This window comes from Taudactylus pleione, unplaced genomic scaffold, assembly GCF_031769625.1.
Source record: "Taudactylus pleione unplaced genomic scaffold, aTauple2 ptg000560l, whole genome shotgun sequence".
NCBI classification, from domain to species: Eukaryota; Metazoa; Chordata; class Amphibia; order Anura; family Myobatrachidae; genus Taudactylus; species Taudactylus pleione.
This window is the reverse complement of record NW_028284962.1, coordinates 3,396,223-3,421,609: the sequence shown is the minus strand read 5'-3', so window position 1 is coordinate 3,421,609 and position 25,387 is coordinate 3,396,223. Positions and strand designations below refer to the sequence as shown.

The following is a 25,387-nucleotide window of genomic DNA, read 5'->3' as shown; positions in this document are numbered from 1 at the left end:
GCCGAACTACTATGCAAGGCGGCCACGTGGTCTTCTGTACACACCTTTCTTAGGTTCTATGCCTATGATACATTTGCCTCTCAGGAGTACCCTACAAGCGAAGGAAGCATCCTATCAGCTCAGGAGCGTCCCCAACCTTGAACTGTTTTGGGATATCCCAATTGTCTCCCTGTGGAGCCATATGGACCCTGAAGAAGAAGTTATGGTATTACTTATCCTTGTTAACTTTCTTCGAGGTCCACCTGGCTTCTATGGGTTTCTTCTCTTGGTCACTTGTTTCCTTCTGTGTGAGAGTGAGATTCTACAGCAGGGATGGGGAACTTCAGGCCCGTGGGCTCTATAAGGCCCGCGGAATCATTTGGTCTGGCCCTCTGAGCATTTTTTTCTGGCTAGCAGGGTCACTAGAATGGCACCCTGCAGCCAGAATCTATGCAGCAGTGCCGTCTGTAGCGTGTCTTAGGACGATTCAGACTGTTACACCGCTGTCCTTACAGCTCCCCAGAGCATCCTCAGGATGCTCCAAGCATTGCTGTAATCACCGGCAATTGTGACCTTGCCCCTGTGTGACGTCTCACGGAGGGGCGTGGCCTGCACGGGCCCGCACATGTTATATATATCAAAATGGCCCTTTGTATATAAAAGGCTCTACAGTGTACCAGTCTTCCTACTCTCCTATCCTGCTCCTGCTTTGGGCTTGTGAACAAAACGGTGTTGCCTTCAGGCTATGCGCGGGGTATAGGGGGAAGGACCGGAGCATCCTGAGATTAGAAAATTAGCTTTGCTGTTGGTGTCCGGTCCTCCAAGTACCGCCTACACCCCATTGTTTCCCTATGTACCCTATGGACTTCGAAGAGAGAGTTACCAAGGGTAACTTTTTTTTTTTTTTTTTTTTCAATGGCCAAACAAATGGCAAACTGCAGTCAGTTTTCATTTACATAAATATTTAATTGCTCAACTAGATAAATCTTAGTGGAAATGTTTAAATATAGGGTAGTCTGGCTTTACCAAGAGGAGCTTACTACTTTTGTTTGCAGTGTTATTTTCTCTTTCTGCAGACGTTATGAGGAGAACATGTACTTGAGACAGCTGGAAGAGGAGTACATGTTTTGGAGATATGAACACGATAGACGTATGCACTACTGGGAATCTATGCACCACACGGGTAGGGCTGGTGGACCTCCGCCGCTCCTGGTTAGTACAGTGTACCAATACGCTTCTCTCATTCAATTTCATTAGTTAGCATGCTATTGCGTTCACTATGTGTATTTGTAGTTCAGATACCTGTTTGTCGTTTTTTCTTCACCTTTCTCCAGCCCTCCCTTGCTCCTCAGTCACATGGCACCGTAGATGACCACCACATTACGAGAAAACATACTCAAATTTATCCCAGTGAGAAAGAGCTTAAGGCTGTACAGAAAGCTGTATCTTTGTCTGAACGAGCTCTCAAACTTGTATCTGATAAACTACGAGAGGAAAACAAAGGCAAAGATTCTAGGTAAGAAATGTCCTTCCCTGTTCAGGTGTCTTACACATCCAGGGGCATCGGAATGATTTTGTGTTGTTGGGAGGGGGGGTGAGAGGAAAAGATCAGATAATCACTAATGTACTGTCACTGACCATTCTTTGTTAGGTTTAAGTGTTTGCTGTATAAATTGTTTAATTGTTTTTAATGTAAATCTATCGTTTTGTAATGCAGTGAAGCAAATAATTCCCTTCTCCTGAAGGGGGTTGTACGTGTTGGGAATTTGTCAAAAGGCCTCCTATTGCGGGGAGACACAGAGATTCATCTGATCTTGCTATGTGCAGAGAAGCCTAACCGCAGCCTGTTGGAAAAGGTAGCTGAGCTCCTGCCAGTGCAATTGGAGGTGAGACCTGAATCATCATGTTGTGTGTTTGCGTACAGTTGCAATTACATTTCTGAATCAGAAATCAGACAGTGTTAATTATTCAACTTTTCCTTTCTCCTTTTTGCATTAATTCAGGAATGCATTTCTTCAGTTGTTGTGTGCAAAAAACTATTTTTGTAGTAATACTGAGATGTTTTATGAATGGTAAATAGTGTCCCGGGATGGCTGAATGGCAGCAGGATGATTTCAATTTGGGGGACAGCTGAACGCCTCATTTGGTATGTCTAGATGCAGGCCGCCAAAAAATGTAGACTCCTGGAGGGTGCAGCACAATTTAAGCATTATAATTTAGAATGAGCAATGGAGGTAGTAAACAATCAGTCAATAACAGGTATAATGAAACTATAACAAGTCATATTGGTATAATCTAACTTCAAAATTGATAAATTAATATGAAATACGTGCTGGCTGTTAAATGGTAATCCCCTGTATCCCATTCCTGAATTCAAACAACCTCATTGGCCCCTGATCTGGGACATCCAAAGCATAGCGAGTCTACCCTACACGTCAGGGAAATTTTAATAGCTTGTTTCTGGTTTTCACATCAACCAGTAGTTGGGGTATCCAGTCAAAATGTCAGCAGCCACAGGTGTCACAATTATATAAAAATGTTGACATGTAAAATTATGACATAATGAACATCTCAACAGTCAGAAATGTTGACAGTACATATTAGGTTTAGGCTTAAATAGTAAAAAAAAAAAAAAATGGTATGTCGACATTCTACACGTCGACCTTTTATACCACATCTGTTGGTGGTGCTATCTTTGTTACTCTCACTGCAACCACAAAGAAGCATCAGTACACCTTGAAAGCAGTGCATTATTTTATTTGTGTCTACAACACAGGATTTTTAGTGCTCGGATGGCCGCCTGTTTGTCTTTTACTACTGTAATATGAAGCGATCTCAATCAATTTCTCACAGCATCAAAATAGAAATAAGGCAGATCTATTCTGTGACTATTTTTTTTTTCTATGCAGATGGCATATCTGACCAGAGAGGTCTAATCCTCCATGGGCAGTGCATCATTTGGTGTGGGTAGACCAGGTTATTAGTCAGTGCTAGGTGTAGCTTATACCCCTAGCACTGAATGCTCCCCCTACAGTTCTTGTGACATGCATTCAGGGCTCCCTACATGCCCAAAAACAAAATATTTTAAATCCTGTAAAGATGAAGAGAAAATACTTGATTCAGAGAATAAATCATTTAAAAAAAAATGTATATATTTATTACAGCGGAACAAGTTTCCGCATGTAAGTCACAGTTCATGCTAGCGCTAGCAGTGTTATCACAATCGGTAACCTCCTCCTACCCTAGCAGGGCTAATTGTTGTATTTTTTTGCCTTCAGGTGCTGACAAAAGAGAAGCACAGTGTGACAAATGATATGAATGAAGCTCATCTCATTATTACTTTCCAAGGAGATCCCACAATACAGGTCACCGTATCACTCACCTCTCATGCCTTAGGTACTAAGGAAGAAGAAAATGGTGAGTCTTTATGGCAGAATTGGGCTGTAGTTTTTTGACCAAACTTGCACACACAAATATTTGTGTTTTCAATATTGGCTGATAGCTGAATTCCAGAAGCTTTGGTCCTATAGGTTTACTTTTGTGACTCCTAGTTTTCAGTGTTTTATCTATGAAGGGAGGAGTTACCTGTTTCATAATGTACAGGATGTAGTAAATTCAAAACAGTTTCTCTTTCATCCTATGTGGGGTTGGTACCATGGAATATAGAGGTTTCTCTGACTTTTCCATTTATCTAAAGGATTTTGCGCCTCCCTACTCTGCAGGGACTCAAATATTTTTATCACTTGGCTTTACAGGACAAATACACATGGAAAGTACAGAGTAGAACAGTCATTCATATGTAGAATTTAGAAACCACACCTTTTTTTCCCCCAACATTTATCTTGTTTGATAAAGGGAGTAATCTAACACCGGATAAGATTCTTCAATTACTTTTTATACTTCCAAAAATGTAACTCTAAATTAGAACTAGCCTGCACTAAATCCCTGGTGCATTGTTATGGAGATGTGATAACTGCCCCTCCACCTCTAGCTGAACCCACAACATCTGACCACATGCACCTTTTTTCTTGCTTGAATGGATGTTGGCTGGTACAGCTACAATTCCCCCAGTCAGACAGGTATGGTGCGCTGCCTGGCTAAGTCAGTGCAGGGTCTGGTGTGAGTATCCTCATGTTTAGATAGGATTTTAGAGAAATCCACACTAGCTGCTGCTTGTAAGTATCAAAGCTTAGGCCTGGGTCTGACAAGTGAAAGGTGAGATAATAGAGGAATATGACTTGGAGGATTCCTTTTGGGTTGTTTTTGCTAGGACACAAGGGGTGGATGATTTAGAGTGTGCAGTTAAGCTTGTTCTGAGCACCCAGGATATTGAGTATTCAGAGCATGTTGTTGAAGAGGAAAAAGGATTGAATGGTTTGTTTTCCTCCTTCTACTCGGCTAGAAGGTTATTCTGTGAAGCTTGTATCAAACTGAAATGGATGTTTCCGGTTTCTCACAATTACTGCCGCTATCTATTTTTTAAAAAGGGATACTTGGGCAGATTCTCCCTGTTTTAAGGTTGATGCTCCCACAGCTTGCTTGTCTAAAGGTGCATACACACGTAACGATTTTTTGAACGATTTAACTATAATGATGTCGTTGTCGTTCAGTTTCTGAGTTATAACGATGAACGATTTACAGTTCATGCGCGTTCCCGTTTTGTAGTTCATTCTGACTTACCAACTGAACGATTTTCATTAAGGGAAGTTACAAAAATCGTTTGTAGTTCAAAAAATCTGTCGGAAAATCGTTGATAACAAAATCGTTGTGTGTGTTTGCAGCTCAAGACAAGAACCCTTCCAATAAGCCACATTGCAGCTCTTAAGCATAGTACATTATAGGAACATTGAGAGTATCTACTAATTGTAGAGTCTTGTGCATCTCTGAGACCCATTTTTACCGCTAGTAAAACATGTTTGGTCACATCTGGGAGGCATGAGTGTTTGTGATGCTGGGATTATTTGGACTTCAGTTATCTCAGCTCACTGTACCTTTTAGTGTAAAGCCTGGGGTGTGGACACAGAATCTGACTCTTTTGGAGGCTTTTCCCTTTTCAGATGTCCTACAGTATTTGGCTTGGAATTGAACAAGATTACCCAGTCAACAGGTGGAAAAAAGTAAGGTCCCGAGAGGCCAGTTCTCTTCTCCTTGTTTTGCTTAATTAATTCAGAGTAAAAAGTTTGGAGAGAGAGACAAACCATTCAGTGTTTAAGAAATGGCAGAACATGATTGGTTGGCACTATTAACTTTCTCCAAGCTTTGATACATCTCCCCCTATGTCTGCTATGGAGTTGACAATACAGCTTACAGTGTGCATGTTGGTCAATCTACCAACCAGGCTTGTGTGCTTCTTTATTGGTATCAACTGGTTCAGTGCAACTTCAGATTTCTGGCATTGTGGATTGGGAATAAGTTAATTGATCTCCACACAGAGGTTTTTTCATTACCAGCTTCCATGTAGATCAATGTGTTGCAGAACACAATCCCTCTCTTTGGGTGATAAAATGTTGATTCCAGAGTTGTGAAAGCGAACTGGTGGTTATGGAAGATTTTTAAGTTTTTGTTGAAATCTGTCATCAACAGCACGGAGAAAAATAAGTTTGATGCTTTCCTACATGTTCTAGTCTGCGAGGCTACCAGCACTGCCTCAGATTTGCAGTTTCTGGCTCTTCCCCTTGGTCTGCAAATGCCCCAACAGGTATTCATGGAGGTTTTGGCCACTATGGTTTAATTCTATTAGCGGCATGACCTCACAGTCATTCCAAAGTGATTGAATCCCTCCAGAATTGAGATATAGGTGAGCGAGGAGAAAAATCATTGAGCATAAATTTTAAAGTGATGGAGTCTTGAAGGAGTTTCTGTACCCCATGGTACAAAGTACCTCAATTATCAATTGAAAAACATTGGTTATTGAATGCTAGGAGGCCTATATTTCCTTACATCACTGCACTATAACCGTGTCAGTGGGAAATGTATTAAATCTTCTAAAGAGTGGAGAAGTGGTCCATATCAACCAGTCAGCTTCTAGGTAGCATTTATCAAGTACATTCTATAAAATGATAGGTAGGAGTTTGGTTGCCATGGACAACTTCTCCACTTGTGCACTTCTCAACCTTTAGAAGGTTTGATACATCTCCCCCTAAGTCAAAGAAGGGAAAAGATTGCTTTCTAAAATGGCTTTCATTTACTTTTTCAGTCGAAATTTAACTTTGGCTGTTGAACTAAATGTTATTGAATTCATATTTGTATTACAGATTTAGTGACAACTGAGGAGAGTAATTTGCTAAACATGAACATATGTTCAAAGACCCTGACTCGCCTGCGGCAAGCTAAATGGTTCCAGGTAATGAACAAAAATAATAAATATGCTTTTGATGCAATGTTTGTTTAAAGTTTTATATGTTAGATGGAAAATATTTTGGCATCATTTGAGGTAAATACAAAATATAGAAGTTCCAGATTCCTCTGCATTGAAGCTTCAAAATAATATATAGTTGGTTAATATAATATCCAGTAATGCTTGACCTATTCTAGGAGCAGTTACCTAAAGAGACCTAAATACTGCTAGTGTCTTTTTGAGAGACTCATTTGTAGATTACAATGGTTACGCGTGTTCAGACTTCTAGATTTCACAGGCTGGCCTCTACATTGACACTTGAAGGATCTCTCGTGAATACAGTAATGTGTTTTGTTGCCGAAAATTACTTTCAGGTTAACCGAAAACTGGACATTAACAAATGCATTAGTTTTCAATGTAATCCAATCACCTTGATCAACACATTGTGCTAAATGTTGTACTAAATGCCTATTTCAGAAGGGTCTCCGCCTAAACTTGGACAGTAAATGATTTGCCACAGCGCTCCACTACAATGGTTAGTGGGGAAAACAGGATATGGATAAAACTGGTACATATAAGGTAGACCAGATGGATGCAGACATGAAAATTGTATGCTCATGAGAAAGAAAGCACATTTTAATTGGTTGAGGGCAGAGCTGAAATTAGAGGAGCGAATGTGGCTTTGTGTGCAGATCTGGATAGTTCTATATATGCATTAGTTGTGGAAAGTATAGTTGAAGAATACATATGCTTGATCTATTCTACACAATCATTATGTAAACCAGCAGGAGATCGACAGCTGTATGTCAGTGGCACAATAAAGAGAAAATACTGCTTAAAGCAATTTAACTGACAGCATTCTAAGTGTAAACATGCTGTCAAACCAGATTTAGCCATTTTACAGACTGATATATATCGGTTTTACGGACAATTGAATTGCTACATTGGGCGACCATTAATTAGCGTGGCGAAAAAACCTTTTGCCTCGCCCTGTGTCTTAATCCAGGAACCTGAACTGCGTTAACTTCCAGTGTACTAGCTTCAAACGATATGTGCCCATGTGTACCCACTATCAATCCTGCCTCTGGTGAGTCCCGAGTTTTTACCTGAAGTGGTCTCGAAGTTCCACATCAATCAGGAACTTGTTGTGCCAGCTTTTCAGTCACCTGATCTTTCAGCTGGTGAGGCTTCCTTAGATGTAGTCCGGGCGCTTAGAATTTATGTGGACCGGGCTGCTTCGGTTAGGAAGTCTGATTCTTTCTTTGTCCTCTTTGGTTTTCACAAGAAATGTTGGCCTGCCAACAAACAAACGTTAGCCCGTTGGCTTTGTTCCGTTATTTGTGAGGCTTATGCACAGGAGGGTTTACCTGTGCCGGCCTCTGTTAAGGCTCATTCCACTCATTCTGTGGGTCCCTCTTGGGCTGCTAGGCGTGGCGCCTCTGCTGGTCAGCTGTGTAAGGCAGCCACTTGGTCTTCAATTCAGACGTTTTTGAGGTTTTATGCGTTTGACACCTTCGCCTCTCAGGATGCATCCTTTGGGCGCCAGGTTCTCCTTTCAGCACAGGAGCGTCCCCGCCCTTAGTTGAACTGCTTTGGGACATCCCCAAGGTCAACCCTGTGGACCCCCTATGGACCCTGAAGTAGAAAACAAGAGATATGGTAAGAACTTGCCTTTGTTATCTCTGTTTCTACGAAGTCCACAGGGCGCCCGCCCTGACGCACCTGGCTTCATATGGGCTGGGTGGCTGCTCACTGGTTTTCCGTCTCCCATTTCTGTGAGTATGGTTCCTTGTGTGTTCCAGTCTTCCTTCTCTCTGTTTAATCTCCTCCTCCGGCCTTGGCTGCTTACCAACTCAGGTGCCTGTGCCTTGGGGGCGGGGTATAGAGGAGTACGGACCCAAGTGCATCCTGGGAGCAGCAAAGCTTTAACTGCGTGGTTCCCGTGGATCCAGATCCAGCTATAACCCAAGGTCAACCCTGTGGACCCTATGGACTTCGTAGAAACAGAGATAACAAAGGTAAGTTCTTACCATATCTCTTGTTATTTCTGCATAGCGCTGTCTGCCTGTACTTTCACTTCTGACTGTCAACCATTTTACTATCCCTGTTGTTCTTCTGCAAAAGCCTGTGCAGTGTTGCAGGGTATTCGTTGCCTGACAGTAAAAATATTGTCTGTGAGGGGAGTCACATACACTCCTTTACACTAGGGATGTGCAGGCTCGGATAGGTTCGAGTTTGCACGTTGAGTTCGGATTTTGCCCTCCAAAAAAACGGAACTCGGAAAGAGGCTAAACGTCATCTTACATGGACGAACATTATCATTCCTGGACATAACGTCTGATGACTGGGAGATTTTTGACCTCTCAGACCAGGAGCTCCCTCGTACTATGGAGGTGGAGTCCAAGTCTAAAATATATATATATATATATATATATATATATATATATATATATATATATATATACCTGGCCTTATACAGGCAGTCCATGCGGCCTTGGTTATTACAGATGACTATCCCCCCGTGGCCAAATCTAAATATGCTTTCTTTAAGGATATTAAGGGTGATGCCACTGTATTCCCTCTATCTGGTGAGTTAGTGGATCATTTAGAGGAGGCGTGGAAAAATCCAGGTAGGCTCTACCAGCCTCAAAAAACGTTTTGGCTTTTGCATACCCTTATTATTTTTCCAAATGGGAAACCCCTCCACAGGTGGATTCTCATGTCACACTCCTAGTGAAGAGTGCTACATTGCCCATGCCCTCATTGTCCTCCTTAAAGGATGCTACGGATCGCAAGGTAGAAATGTGTCGGAAATCCATTTATTCCCTTGCAGGGGGGCGGCGTCCAGACCGGCAATGGCCGTGTGCTGGGTTGCCAGAGCCATGGAGCATTGGGCTGATAGCTTGGAGATGTCTCTAGATGCTGACTCGTCACCTGAGAAGGTGGAGTTAGTGGGTAACCTCAGAGACTCAGCTACGTACATTAATGAGGCAGCCTTAGATATAGGGCTCCTCACTTCCAGAATCTCCTCAGCAGCAGTGGCGCTGCGCCGCACCCTCTGGTTGCGTTCTTGGAAAGCGGACGCAGATTCCAAAAAGGGATTTGAATGCTTGCCCTTTAATGGACAGGTTCTGTGTGGCCCTAATCTGGACAAAATTGTGGCCTCTATGAATACCTCTAAGTCACTATTTAACGCTGCAAGTCTCTTAAGAAAGAATTGCTTTCCAGTCCAATCGTGTGGTTCCAAAGCACAAAAAATTGTTTATATATAAAGGGGTAACACGATGTAAGCTTTAACAATTTGAGTAAAAACCAATGATAAAGTACAGCTCAATACATGCTCGTGCGCACTGGTCCCAGTATACAGTCATCAATCCAGATGTCTGTGGTCGCAAGAAGATACCTGTACACTGAGGTCAGCACACAACTTATATACCTTTTACGGGTTTCAGAGTTAACAAAGAGACAAATTGACAGGTTCTTATTGGTTCTTGCTTCTGGTCAATCTGGTCATTGGTCAGTTCATACGGTGTCATCAGGGGTATGTTTCAATCCTCCAACTGCCACATTGTGTAGTTTCCCGCTGAACTGGCTACAACACTGCATACTAGTAAAAACATTCTATTCAATAACTCCCTATCATCCATAACTAGCGGACGCATGATGCGATTTCTTTGCCGATAGAACGGATGTCTGCAAATAAACAGGGATTTAGTATGATGCCAAACATGACATGTCCACTATATTCTGAACCTTAGATCTCATTTAAGTACATCTTACATCATAATTATTAGCTAACAAATACCTTTAATAACACTGGTTATCTATAATGTGTGGGAACCATTTTATATGTATGCGCTCGCATATGTTTATCTGTGTATTGAAATAGCAAATGTGAATCTCTGTATGTACGTATATATGTACATATACATACATATGTGTGTGCGTTATGTGCATCAGCGTATGTGTGTTGTGGATATGCATTTTAGCGCCTCGGGTTGTACCGACGCAAAGTAGCATCCTAGTAATACATCATCAGACATAGACTACTATATCGTCAGATAATAATTGTACAACGATCATAACCAATTATTTGACTTTGACACCACTCTGGCAGCAGCTAATTCTGCGTGTCTGCCATCGGCGACAGTCCCATCAGGGTCTGGTACTTTGTCCTTTCGGCCCTATAGGGCCCAGGGTAAGTTCAAAGTGCAGTCCTTTCCTAGACAGGCATGGGCCAAGAAATCTGCCAAGCCAAAGAAGCAGGCTTGGAGTACAAGACATCCCACTCCCAAGTCGGACGATAAGCCCTCAGCCTGACGGGACGGACTTTCCCTTGGGGGACCCCAAAGTGGGAGGCCGGCTTCTTCAGTTCGCCCAGTGCTGGTGTCTCGCAACCGTAAACACTTGGGTAAGAGAAGTGGTCTCTCAGGGGTACGACCTCTCCTTCCGGCGGAGGCCTCCCAGCCAGTTTTTCACCACGGGCCTTCAGTCAGACCAAGACAAGGCCCGGGAATTCCGGAAGGTGATCCACTCTATGCTCCAGGCTGGAGTTATGGTGCCGGTCCTGTTGTCCCAGAATGGATCGGGGTGTTACTCCAATCTTTTTTTGGTACAGGAAACCAATGGGTCTTACAGGCCCATCCTCAGCCTCAAATCACTCAACGAATTCTTGAGGGTTCCTCTGTTCAGGGTGGAGACCCTGCGTTCCATCATTTTGGCGATAGAAACGGGGGATTTTATGGTGTCGCTAGATATTCTGGAATGCTTACCTGCATATTCCCATTGTCTCAGCACACCAGCATTTCCTCAGGTTTGCAGTAGGAGACCAACACTTCCAATTTCAGGCACAGCCCTTTGGTCTGGCCACAGCGCCTCAAGTGTTTACCAGTGTCATGGCAGCCCATCTGCGGATGCAGGGGATCCACTTATTGCCCTATATGGACGACCACCTGCTGTTGGCACGGTCTCCAGAGAGCCTTCAGCGCCATCTGCAATTGAGTCTGTGTTTCAGGCTCATGGCTGGCTGATCAACTGGAAGAAGTCATCCCTGGTGCCATCACATCAGATGCTCCATTTCTGAGCCCTGTTAGACTCCCAACATCAGAGGATCTTTGTGACGGAGGAAAAGATCTCTGCATTACAGGCAAAAGGTACGCAGAGTCGCCGGGTGTTTATTCACTCGGCGATGAGGTTACTGGGTTCCATGGTGTCTATGTTCGACATGGTGGAGTTTGCCCAGTTTCACTCCAGACCTCTGCAGAAGTTGATCCCCTCCAGATGGAATGGGTTGCCCCACCGGATAAAGACAGACTGTGCTGTCACCGGTGGTAAGTCTGTCGTTAGCCTGGTGGCTGCAGATTACTCACCTGAACAGGGTGCGCCCCTTTTGGATTGCGGACTGGGTCCTTCTGACGACTGACACCAGTCTTCGATGTTGGATAGCAGTGTTGGGTCCACACTTCTTCCAGGGAAGGTGGACGCCAGCAGAATCTGCGCTTCCAATCAACATCTTGGAACTAAGGGCAGTATTCAAAGCTCTCCAACAAGCAAGACATGTCCTCCACGAAAGCCCGTGCAGCTGCAGTCGGACAATGCCACCACGGTGGCTTACATAAACTGCCAAGGAGGAACCCGCAGTCAGTCGGCCCTGACATAGGTGTCCCGCATTCTAGCGTGGGCGGAAGGCAATCTCCCTGCCATCTCGGCAGTGTTCATACCAGGAGTCCTCAACTGGGAAGCAGACTTTCTCAGCCGTCAAGATGTGCATCCAGGAGAGTGGTCTCTTCACCAGGAGGTGTTTCAGCTACTGGTGAACAAGTGGGGCCTTCCAGAGAGAGACCTCATGGCGTCCCGACACAACAAGCAGCTTCCTGTGTACGTGTCAAGAACAAGAGAGACAGAGGCACTTCTGGTATACGCTCTGTTGGTCCGGTGGACCGTCCAGTTTGCGTACCTCTTCCCTCCGTCTCCCTTCTTCCTCGAGTGATTCGCGAACTCAAGCAAGAAGGCGGCACGCTCCTGCTGATGGCTCCAGCGTGGCCCAGACGATACTGGTACTCAGATCTCAGGAGCCTATCCATAGACACTCAGATGCGGTTGCCTCTACGTCTGGATCTGTTGTCTCAAGGTCCTTGCCATCACCCGGACCTGGGCCGTCTGTCTTTGATGGCGTAGCTATTGAGACTGTCCTCTTGAGGTCCAGGGGTTTTTCCAGCTCTGTTGTAAACACCATGCTCGGAAGCCGGCTTCTGCAAGAATTTACCACAGAGTGTGGCATACTTTCTTTGAATTGTCGACCTAGAGGCTATGATCCTCAGGTTTTTAGGATATCCAGGATTTGGGGGGGGGGGCGGGCGGTCGCTCGCTCGGCCAGCTGGGCCATGGAATGTTGGGCAAATGCCTTTTAAAGTGTCCTTGCCTGTAGAGGCTGCCAGTGAACAAATTGAACTGGTAGGTTACCTCAGAGACTGCTACATATGTGAATGAGGCTGCTCTGGATGTTAGTCTCCTAACAACATCTCGCATTTCATCGGCTGCAGTGTCAGCTAGACGCTCTTCGGTTGCGATCTTGGAGAGCGGATGCTGATTCCAAGAAAGAGTTAGAAGGTTTACCCTTTAATGGCCAGGTCTTATTTGGGCCAGATTTGGACAAAATCGTGGACACTTTGCCTGCTGCCAAGTCTGCCTGTTTACCTTCGGCCCCAATGCTATCAGGGTCTGGAACTGTCCTTTCGGGCTTTCCATCCTCAGGGTAAGGCCAAGGTTCAGTCCTTTCCCAGACCGTCGGGAGCTAAGAAGGTCACAAAGCCCAAGAAGCAGGCTTGGAGTACCAGGCGTCCAGCTGCCAAGCCCGATGCTAAACACTCAGCCTTACGGGGCGGGCCTCTCCTTGGGGGACCCCAAGATGGGAGGCTGACTTCTTCAGTTCGCCCAGTGTTGGTGGCGTACCACAACAGACACTTGGGTAAGGGAAGTGGTCTCTAAAGGGTACACCCTTTCCTTCCAATACAGACCTCCTCATCAATTCTTCCCTACGGGACTTCAGATGGATCAGGAAAAGACATTGGAACTGCTGAAAGTTATACGATCTATGCTCCTACAGGGAGTTCTAGTTCCGGTGCCTACTCCCCAGAGGGGAAACGGGCAATTATTCCACTCTCTTTTTGGTTCGGAAACCGAATGGTGCATACAGGCCTATCCTAAACCTCAAGTCCCTAAACAAGTTTCTGAGTGCCTCAGTTCAAAATGGAAACCCTGCGTTCAATTATACTGGCTATGCAACCAGGGGATTTTATGGTGTCTCTGAACATTCAGGATGCCTACCTGCATGTCTCTGATAGCTTTGGCTCACCAGAGGTACCTCAGGTTCGCAGTGTTGCAACAACACTTCTAGTTTCAGGCCCTGCTGTTTGGTGAAAACCCTGGGTGCCATGGACAGTCCAAACTTATGGCAGTGATGGCGGCCCAACTGTGGTTGCAGGGGGTCAGTCTGTTGCCCTACCTGGACGACCTACTATTGCTAGCCAGGTCTCCGGAATTACTTCTTCAGCATCTACAGATGACAATAACAGTGCTACAAAGCCACGGTTGGTTGATCAACTGGAAGAAGTCCTCGCTGACTCCCTCACAGAGGATGCTACATCTTGGGGCATTGTTGGATTCTCAACAACAGAGGAATTTCTTGACCAGGGACAAGATAACCATGCTGCAGCAGCGGGTTCGCAGCTGCCTCCACAGTCGCCAGGTGTCTATTTCACTCGGCAATGCAGTTACTGGGCTCCATGGTGTCGACCTTCGACATGGTGGAGTATGGCCAGTTCCATTCCTGGCCTCTACAGACACTGATCCTTTCCAGATGGGACGGATCTCCACGCCGGATACGAACCCAGACATTGGTACTGTCTCCAGAGGTACGTCTGTCTCTGACTTGGTGGCTTCACACAAGTCACCTTTCCAAGGGCCTCCCCTTTTGGATCCCGGAATGGGTCCTTCTGACAATGTACGCCTGTCCCCGGGACTGGGGTGCAGTGACTGGTTCACACCTCTTCCAGGGAAGGTGGACAGGCCCGTGCTTTCAATAAACATATCGGGCGGTTCTAAGGGCTCTTCAGCAAGCAAGGCTCATACTTCACGGAATACCCGTGCAAGTCCAGTCAGACAACGCCACCACAGTGGCCTACATAAACCGCCAAGGAGGCATTTGAAGTTAGGCGGTACTAATGGAACTGTCCCACATCCTGACTTGGGCGGAGGAAAATGTCCCAGCCATACTAGCGGTGTTTATCTCGGGTGTCCTGAACTAGGAAGCGAACTTCCTAAGCAGTCACGATGTACACCCAGGGGAATGGTCACTTCACCCAGAAGTATTTCAGCTTCTGGTGAACAAGTGGGGACTTCCCGAAGTAGATCCAATGGCATCTTGGCACAACCACAAGTTGCCAAGGTACAGCTCAAGAATAAGAGACGTGGGGGCTCTGTTGGTAGACGCTCTGGGTTTCAAATGGACCTTCCAGTTGACGTACCTATTTCCGCCATTCTCCCTTGTGCCTTGGGTGATTCGCAAGTTCAAGCAAGGAGGAGGTATGCTACTGCTGGTATCTCCAGCTTGGCCCAGACGTCACAGATCTTCGGGGTCTATCCATAGACACTCCGATGCTGTTGTCTCAGCGTCAGGTCCTGTTGTCCCAAGGTCCTTTCCTCTACACGGACCTGAGTCATCTGCCTTTGACGGCGTGGCTCTTGAGACTGTCATCTTGAGTTCCAGAGGTTTTTCCAGCTTGGTGGTGAACACCATGCTCAGAGCTCGCAAGCCTGCTTCTGCGAGAATTTATCAGAGTGTGGCACACCTTCTTTGAATGGTGCCGCCCCAGATTTTATAATCCTCAGACATTTGGATTATCTAGAATTTTGGCATTCCTACAGGTGGGCTTAGATCACGGTCTACGCCTTGCTTCTCTGAAGGTGCAGTTTTCTGCCCTGTCTGTACTGTTTCACCGTAGGATTGCTACTCTTCCGGATGTACACACCTTTATGCAAGTGTGTGTGCTTCGCATCCAACCTCCCTTTATCCCACCGGTGGCTCCTTGGGATTTCACTGTGGTCCTTAGGGCTCTAGAAGGACCGCCATTTGAACCACTGGGCTCAGTGGATTTAAAATGGCTCACAATTAAAACTATTTATTCTAGCCATTGCTTAGGCCAGAAGGGTGTCAGATTTGGGGGCTCTTTCATGTCGCCCTCCCTTTCTGATTTTTCATAGGGACAGGGCGGTTCTTCGTACTCTCCCTGGGTTCCTACCTAAGGTGGTATCCAGCTTCCACATTAATGAGGAAATTATAGTGCCAGCTTTTAACTCCCCAGACCTTTCAGCTGGTGAGGCCTCTTTGGATGTGGTAAGTGCTCTACAAACTTATGTGGACCGTACCAACTCATTTTGGAAGTCGCACTCGTTTGTCCTTTTTGGTTTCCGAAAGAAAGGATGGCCTGCCACTAAGCAGACTTTGGCAGGCTGGATTCGCCTGGCAATTTCAGAGGATTACCTTCATGAGGGCCTTCCTGTACCATCCTCTATTAATGCTCACTCTACTCGGTCTGTGGGTCCTTCGTGGGAAGCTCGTCGTGGCGCCTCTGCTGTTCAGCTGTGCAAGGTGGCCAAGTGGTCTACTGTCCATACACCTGTCCATACATTCGTAAGGTATTATGCATTTGATACCTTTGCCTCTCAGGATGCTTCTCCTTTCTGCACAGGAGCGTCCCCACCCTTAAGGAGACTGCTTTGGGACATCCCCAAGGTCTCCTGTTGAGCCCTATGGACACTGCAGTAGAAAATAAGAGATGGTAAGACCTTACCTTGTTATCTCTTTCTACGAAGTCCATAGGGATCCACAGGGCTCCCGCCCTGTCGCACCTGTGCTGCAGATGGGCTGTGTTCTGGTCACCGGTTTTCCGTCTCCTTTTGTGTGTGAGAATTTTATACTTGAGTGTTCCAGAATTTCTTCCTTCTCTCTTCTCCTCCTCCGGCCATTGGCTTGTTACGAAACTGAGGTGCCTTGTCCTGGGGGCGGGGTATAGGAGAGGAGCCCGGTGCATCCTGGGAGCACAAACTTAGCTATTGAGGTGCTCGACGACTGACTTCATCAACCTATACCCCAAGGTCTCCTGTGGATCCCTATGGACTTCGTAGAAATAAAGATAAAGGTAAGGTCTTACCATATCTTATTATTTGCACTTTTTGGGGGGGGATGGGGTACAGACACTTTTCCCCACACCTACTGCGGGTATTACCAGGGCGAATGCATGGGTAAGCCTTTTCCAATTTAATTGCGTGTTAAGCAGGAGCACGTCTACATGCGGTAATAAGCTGCATACACACACAACGATGTTATTAACCAACGATTTTAGTGAACGATTTTCGTTCAGATTTCCCCTTGAAAAAGTGAACGAAAATCGTTCACTAAATTACTGAACGATTTTCATGAGCGATTTTCATGAATGATTTTTTAATCATGCATACAGTGAATGGAAATCGTTCGTTTATCGTTCATTCTGTACAACATGAACGATTTCCTGTACGAAAATCGTTTGTTGGACAGTCAGAATGGCTGATAAACTACAAACGTGAACGCGCATGAACAATTATCGTTCACCTTAAAAAGATGAATAATTTTTACAAACTATTTAACGATAACGAAGTTGTTATAGTTAAATCGTTCTAAAAATCATTGTGTACTCACCTGTAGTGTTAAGTCAAGCTACAGTAAACACAAATTTTAACGTGGCTAATTGAATCTACCCCTTAGTCCTTCTGCCTTTTTGAAAAAGCCTCAGTGAGGAGAAACATGTGGAAGGATACAGAAGGAGCCTATTATTAAGCAACTCTACATACCTGGGAAACCTATTGCTTTGTGCCAAACGCTGGGTATTTACCCCAAGGATGCAGAGGTGCTATTCCATTGGGACTATCTCAGCTTGTGTCATATACCACCAGGTCGCTGACTGCCATGCACGGCTGCATTGGAGGCTGCGCGTCCCTACGGCTAGGAGTGGAGACAGATGACCCGTGCTGGTCATTGTGCCTTCGTCCCACGTGTGACTGAGTAAGCTCTGCCACGGACTTTACCTTTACACCTGCTACAGACGCTGGCATATTACTGGAGCTTACTGTGCTCCGAAGCACAGAGCCAGCACTGAATATACAGTGTATACGAATTGGCACATTGCTGGAGTACATTGGGACTGGAGCTTACTGTGCTCCGTAGCGCAGAGCCAGAGCTGAATATATAGTGCATACGAATTGGCACATTGCTGGAGTACATTGGGACTGGAGCTTACTGTGCTCCGCAGCACAGAGCCAGCGCTGAATATACAGTGAATACGAATTGGCATACATTGGGACTGGAGCTTACTGTGCTCCGCAGCACAGAGCCAGCACTGAATATACAGTGCATGCGAATTGGCACATTGCTGGAGTACATTGGGACTGGAGCTTACTGTGCTCCGCAGCACAGAGCCAGAGCTGAATATACAGTGCATACGAATTGGCACATAGCTGTGAGGTATCAGTCCCAATGTACTCCAGCAATCGATGTCTGCTCAGCAGACTACACTGATACAGCAGCACACCTACTCTTTTAACATCAGTCATTAAGAGGTGCTGCCTCTTATTGTTCATATATTTTTTTTTTTTTTCCCCAGAACTGTGAGTATATGGAATTCCATTGATACACTGAATAGACGCATATATGATTTTTTTTAAATCCATTTAATTGGAACTTCAAATATCTGTGCATTAGCACTACTGCAACATTGTATTGTAGTTCTTTATGTGGCATATTGTTCATTCATTTTCTTGTACATATTTATTAGAATGTGGACACATTAGTGTCTAATTTTGTGCCAATTTAATACATTTGCGTCATAGAGAGGATTTTCTTGCCTCTTTTATATGTTTGTCTTTATATAATTTTTTAAATTGTAATTTATTTATTGTGATTAAAATAGGATATTTTATTATCTGAATGTGTTGTGTCGTTTAGCGCCACCTTATACATTTTTGGTTGCATCTTTCTTTGTGAGAAGCTTGGCAAAGCCTCTTGTATTGGTGTGCAGCAAATTTTGACACTTTATCCATATACACCACTGTTGGCGCCGGGAACCTTTTGTCTTTACTGTTTTCTTGCTAGACTTGTTTATTCCTAAGAAACTTTCTCTTGTTTTGTAAAACATCATTTTTTTTTTTTTTTTTTTTTTTATTTGATACAATTTCATTAGCTTCCTCAACTTCTGTGGTTCCAATGAAGCAGTTTTCTTTTTCAGATGTCTTTCAATTACATCTAATTTTTTTCATTAATGATAAATTGCATCAGTTTTTGGGAACAATTATGCAATACTACACTTCAATCCACCTGGAATTGGGGATTCTCCCTAGTAAAAATGGGAACTTTCAGTACCCTTAAACCCCCAGTATACGATTGACTTTAATATATTGGTCTAAAAGTTCTATATCCCGTCATTGCTTAATTTCCTTAGTCAACAACTTTTAAAAGTCCCAAAAATTATCTATACAGTATTTGTACTGCTATTGTCCATAGGGACTACCCACATCATCTTAAATTTATGTTGGTACACATCTGATCGTTTACAGCCCCATGGCTTGTGATCTTAACCAACTCCTATTTAGCAGACTTAATCTCGCACATAGAAAAGCAGTTTACACTAAATTGAGCACATAAATAAAACCAATGGTAGTAATGGGGATAAGCCTCTGTTTCTTAACTTAAACATTTTGTGGACGTTTTGCTCTATACTGCACTGATCCAATTTACCAAAAAAGCGCTCGCTAATCATCAGGTAGCTGCCTCTAGTTGTAAACCTAAGAGATGGCAACTTCTAGTGTAGTATATCAATGTGATGAGGCATGAATTGGCAAAATATTGAAAAAAAAATGTGTAAGCAAATAAAAATCCTAATTTATCTAGGATTGAGAATTTTTTTTAATTTTTACTGGCCTGAGAAAATTTAGCTTTTTTATTCTTCAGGGTTCATAGGGCTCAACAGGGAGACCTTTGGGTGTAGGTGGTGGTTGAGGACTGGGCACAACGCAGTTAAAGCTTTCAGCTCCCAGGATGCACTGGTCCAACTCCCTATACCCCGCCCCGAGCCACCTCCATTTAGTCGGTGTCCGGCTGGAGTTGGGTCACCATTATGCAGGTGGGCTTGTTAGGCAGCCCAAACTGCTTTCTTTTTCTGATTTTTATTTATTTATAGTTGGCTTGAGCGTGCTTTATTTATTTATAGTTGTCTGCGCTGCTGCTCCATCCCCCCTCCGGGCACCGTAAAGCCAGTTTTGGCTAAAGATTTTGGTTTTACATCCCTGGGTCCTCGCTTGCCGTCCCCGCAGACAGACCCAGACTGCAACTCGGACGCAAGGGGACAGGTAAGGCGGGTCATCTCTAGCGATGACCGCACATTGGCAGTCATACCTCCGGTCTCTGGACAGACCGGAGGCGCTAAGTGTGAACACAGGCTCCGTCCATTGTGATCCACTAGACCACCAGGGTACATATGGAGCGGAAATCTAACGTCCCGTTGGTTAATTAGCATGGAGAGGTCAGCTTTCCCTATTAAAGCAGTCCCTCAGCTCAGGGCGCCATTCCTCTGAGGTCTCTCTTCTCTGAGCTGCTTTCCTCCTCCGACCACGCCCCCTCAGAGGTCTCCATGGGGCTTTTTTTTCCAGGCACAGCCACAACTCTTTCAGGGACACGCAGGGTCCAGTTCCCTTACATACCTCTCCCTGGAGTCAGGTTATGTAGCTCTATAGCCTAGCAGACACTGAGTCTGTGTAGTTGATTGTAGTGCCATTCTGCAGTTATGTTATTTCTGTATTGTATGTGACTTATGTTAGCGCCGACTGTGTTTCTCTCTCTGTACTGTCAGTATATATCTTTCCCTTTTTTTTTTTTTTTTTTTTTCTTTTTTTTTTTGACTTGACCCTAACATACAGGTTTATTCAGGGTTTTTCCTGTGCCTCACATCTATAAAACGAAGTATTTGTGAGGCTTGTCACATAGTTGGTCACTGCACTGTGCCATATTTGTGCTGTGTGCTCCTGCAGCTTTCCCAAGCATAAGACTGGACCAGTATATTTCATTCTTACTAGTATCTTACATACACAGTGGTTGCATTATACCCAGTGCCATATTGTGTGCTATACTGCTCTGCAGCTATGTCTAGCAAAGGCAAGAGTAGCAAGCAAGCATCTGCACCCATACTGCTATCATGCAAATTATGTGCTGCAGACTTAAGTAAGGAGGATTTGAGTCAAGATGGGTTGTGTATAAAGTGTTATACTCCACCAGGCCCATCAGACACCAAAGCGCCTGTACGAGAGCCCCCCAGGGCTGCTTTTTCTCAGGTGCTGGCTACTATTGCGGACCACCTAGCGGTTCCGGCTGTGATTTCCACCCTATGGGGTTACCGCAGGAGGCCATAATTTCCCCTCTGGGGTTGCCACAGCAGATTCAGGCAATGCAGGTACCCTCCTGTACCCCCTCCATGGGTAGACTTACTCTCTAACGCGGTACAAAGTCTAATGACTACATCTACTGCCTTTGAAACTATGATGCAAGGTGATAAGCCCCTACCCAGTAAGCCTTTTTACGCATCCTGTGTTCTCATCACAGTCCACGCAACTCTCAGATTCTGAAGTATCAACTGAGGAGGCAGAAGATGCTGATCTCTCTAACAACAAATAATATTCCTGCCTTGGTACGAGCCGTCGGATCCATCTTATTAAGATGACGAGCCAGCCCCTAAATCCAAGCACCCTCTGTTTAAATGACAAAAGGAGGCTTCAGCAGAATCAACTAGCTGAACACATGGCTGCAGCCTGGTAAGCTGTTTCAGCCACAAAAACGTCTGACCTCCTGTTACCCATTTCCTGTGGCTCATTGTTCAAAATGGGAAGGGCCAAACCCCCCCCCTGCGGTGGTTTCATATGTCACTTTAATTAAAAGCGCTACGCTGCCTATCCCTACAGTAAGCTCTTTCAAGGATCCTATGAATAGAAAGGTGGAATCTTGCCTGAAATCAATATACTCTTACAGGGGCTGTTTCCCATCCGACCATGGCTATTGCATGGGTTTCTAAAGCTCTATAGAGCTGGGCTGACGCACTTGAAGACTTTTACCTCAGATGCTTCTAGGGATCAGATGTCTTTTGTTCACGTTCGAGAAGCAGCTTCCTATATTGGAGAAACAACATTGGATGCCAGTCTCCTAACCTCCAGAGTCTTTGCCGTCTGCCTGCCATAACCTGTGGCTACGCTCATGGAAGGCCGATGCAGATTCCAAGAAAGCCTAAAGGTCAGTCATTTCCTAGGCAGTCGGCCTCCACTAGGGCCGCCAAACCCAGGACATCAGTGGCTTACATCAATCATCAAGGAGGCACTCGAAGTCTGGCAAATATGATAGAAGTGTCACGCATTCTGACATGGGAGGAGGGTCACCTCCCGGCCATCTCTGCAGTGTTCATTTCGGGAGTTCTCAGTAGGGAAGCAGACTTCCTCAGCTGTCACAACGTGCATCCCAGGGAATGGTCTCCTCACCACGAGGTGTTTCAACTCCTAGTGAGCAGATGGGGCCTCCCAGAGGTGGACCTCATGGCCTCCCGACACAATCACAAACTGCTGGTGTACGGGTCTAGAACAAGAGATGCCGAAGCAACCTTTGTGGACACATTGTCAGTGAAGTGGACCTTCCCGTTTGCATACCTGTTCCCTCCAGTCTCCCTTCTTCCTCGAGTTCTTTGGAAGTTCAAACAAGGAGGCACTGTCCTGCTGGTGGCTCTAGCTTGGCCCAGACGTCACTGGTACTCAGATCTTTGGAGTCTCTCAATCGACACTCCGTTCTTGCTGCCTCAACGTCCGGACCTGCTGTTTCGGGGTCCTTGTCTTTACCCGGATCTGGGTCATCTGTCTTTGACGGCGTGACTCTTGAGACATCCCTCCTGAGTTCCAAAGGATTTACTTGCTCTGTAGTCAACATTATGCTCAGTGTGTGGCATACATATTTCCAATGGTGTACCAGAAGCTACGATCCTCAAGTGTTTTTAGGATTTCCATAGTCCTGGCCTTCCTTCAAGCTGGATTAGACCTTGGGCTCCGCCTTTCTTCACTGAAAGTGCATGTCTCTGCTCCATTTGGTTCCAGCGTAGACTTATTCCACTTCGGATGTCCACACCTTTCTCCTGGGTGTCCTCCGAATTCAACCTTTCTTTGTCACTCCAGTGGCTCTATGGGATTTGTCAGTAGTTATTTGTGCCCTCCTGGGTCCTCCATTTGAACCCCTGGATTCTGTGGAACTCGTGGCTCACAGCGAAGACTTTTTTTTTTTTTTTCTGGCTATAGCATCCGCCAGAAGTGTCTTTCAGATTTTGGGGTGCTCTCCTGTCGCTCCCCATTTCTATTATTCCACCAGGACAGGGCTGTGCTTCGGACTCTGGTTTCCTTCCAAAAGTTGTTACTAGTTTCCACATTAATGAGTAAATTGTAGTCCCGACCTTTCAATCACCAGACCTCTTGGCAAGTGAGGCCTCCGTGGATGTGGTCCATGCCCTCAGGATATATTCGGACCATACCTGTTCCTTTCGGAAATCAGACTCCTTATTTGTGCTCTAGGGATTTCGCAAGAAGGGATGGCCAGCCAACAAACTAACATTGGCTAGATGGCTTTGCATGACTATCTAACAGGCTTACACACAGGCGGGCCTTCCTGTACTGGCTAATGTTACTGCTCATTCTACTCGCTCTGTGGATCCTTCGTGGGCATCTCATCGTGGCGCCTCGGCTAAACGCTTTGTAAGGCGGCCAAGTAGTCCTCTCTCCATACCTTTCTGAGGTTCTATGCCTGTGATACATTTGCCTCTCAGGATGCTTCATTTGGGCGCCGGATTCTCCTCTCAGTGCAGGAGCGTCCCCACCCCTAAATGACTACTTTTGGACATCCACAAGGTCTCCCTGTAGGAGCCCTATGTACCCTGAAGAAGAAAGTGACTTTCTTCTAGGTCCTATAGCAGGGGTTCCCAACCACAGTCCTCAAGGCACACTAACAGTCCAGGTTTTAGGGATAGTCATACTTGAGCACAAGTGACTTAGTTAGTATCTCAGTTATTTTGATTTAACCATCTGTGCACAATCATGGATATCACTAAATCCAGGACTGTTAGTGTGCCTTGAGGACCGAGTTTGGGAATCACTGGTCTATAGGGTCCACAGGGCACCCGCCCTGACACACCTGGCTTCATATGGGCTATGTTTCTGGTCACCGGTTTCACGTCTCCTTCTCCGTGAGAGTGTGATTCTTGTGTACTAGTCTTCCTTCTCTCTTCTCCTTCTCCGGCCTTTGGCTTGTCACGAATGGAGGTGCCTCGGGGGCGGGGTGTAGGGTGTTGGACCAATGCATCCTGGGAGCTAAAAGCTTTAACTGCGTGATGCCCGGTCCTCAACCACCACCTAGACCCCAAGGTCTCCCTGTGGAACATATGGACTTCGAAGAAAGCGAGTTAACAAAGGTAAGTTTTACCAAAACTTTTACACATCTTTGCTGCAAATCTATGAAGTAACAAAGTGCCCACCTATGTTATGTGAAAAGCCGTATGCCAATGCGTGATTTATAAACAGATCTAAATATCAGATGTCTCAACTATTTGTCAAGAATTGTTTCGTAGGAGAAACAGTGCTCCAATAACTAAAATCAGACCTGGAGTGGTACTAAATGTGCTACAGGACTGTGGCTGGGAAGTTAGTAGACTTCTTCAGGGTGCCTCTATCCAAGGTGTACCCCGGGCCACCATATTGCAGCTACGAGAGTTCCAGTGCCCCCTTGGCAGTAAAAAGTTATTGTGCAGATATATCTTTGGGATACCTGTGTAGGTATCCCAAAGATACCTACGCAGAGGGCTACTCGCCATATGGTATATAATACCTACGTCACCATTGCAGTTCTTTAATTGCAAAAACTATCCCGTTATGAAATGCTTCAGGGGTGGTAAGGGCATCTGGAATATCAGTACATTTCTGTATGCTGAGATGGCGTACGTTACCCCTGCATGCATGTGCTGATATTGTGAAGTATCGAGAATGCATTACGCAGTCAATCACAAAGTAATTGTTGTGTCTACAGTCAGTGTCCCGTGCTGTGACTTACCCTTAGTCCTGTAGGAGGAGAGAGGGAGATTTCTTACTAAGAATCCTTCCATGCAAACCAATCGACACCGGAGGAGAAGGGTGCTTGGAAGCAGGAGTACTCGGATGCCGATGTCTGTCCTGTAGCCAGCTACCTCGTCATAAGGTACTGGGACGGAGCATACTGCACTTCCTGGTTCATGTGGCTCGCTTGGTCAGGAGTCTGTGCGGGTCAATTTTCCAACGCGTTTGGGCCAATCACGACCACTGTCAAGGGTGGGTGTGTGTCTCAGAGGGTTTGGCTAAGTAGAGCCGTACTGCCAATCTCCAGATATGTGGGCGTTCTGTTTTCATATCGCCAGTCCACCGGATAGAATTGCATATAATCAAAAAAGCCACAATATATGTATTTATGGTATTCATCATGAACTTATGTGTATGGGCTGTTATCTCCTGGCCACTCCTCCTCAGTGCTCTCCGGTGGCCATCTTCCAGGCAGCATCGCAGAGCTCCCAGGCGGATACAGTGGACCAGTCCCCCTGCATACCTCTCCCCCTGCAAAGGACAGTGTTCGCAGCGCTATAGCCCTCCCAGACACTGAATCTGGGAGGTTGATTGTAGCTGAAGGTGCAGTGAGTATAACTTCCTGCATGGTATGTGACTATTGCTAGTGCTGCTGTCTGTGCTTTTTCTACTTACTGTCAGCTTTTTACCTATCCCTTTCCTTCTCCTACGGCCCGCAGGTGCGTGGGGGAGGGGTGTTCTTTCTGTATACCTCACTTATATAGATCTATGTATTTGTGAGTTCCGTCACATACTGCGGTGTGCTACTCAGTACCAGATTGTGGGCTGTTTGTGTTGCATACTGTTTTCGGTGATACATTTTTT

The 25,387-nt window shown here is 45.5% G+C and overlaps 1 protein-coding gene across 2 annotated transcripts in view; it reads left to right on the top strand.

The window, feature by feature from the left end:
* ZFR2 (zinc finger RNA binding protein 2) overlaps positions 1 to 25,387 on the top strand; it is a 115,854-nt gene that overhangs the window by 76,924 nt on the left and 13,543 nt on the right. For both annotated transcript variants that reach the window (XM_088452978.1, XM_088452977.1), the window contains exons 10-14: positions 1,056 to 1,191; positions 1,314 to 1,495; positions 1,697 to 1,865; positions 3,258 to 3,396; positions 6,234 to 6,322. In XM_088452978.1, coding sequence (XP_088309104.1) covers positions 1,056 to 1,191; positions 1,314 to 1,495; positions 1,697 to 1,865; positions 3,258 to 3,396; positions 6,234 to 6,322 — 715 coding nt within the window. The remainder of the gene's footprint in view (positions 1 to 1,055; positions 1,192 to 1,313; positions 1,496 to 1,696; positions 1,866 to 3,257; positions 3,397 to 6,233; positions 6,323 to 25,387) is intronic.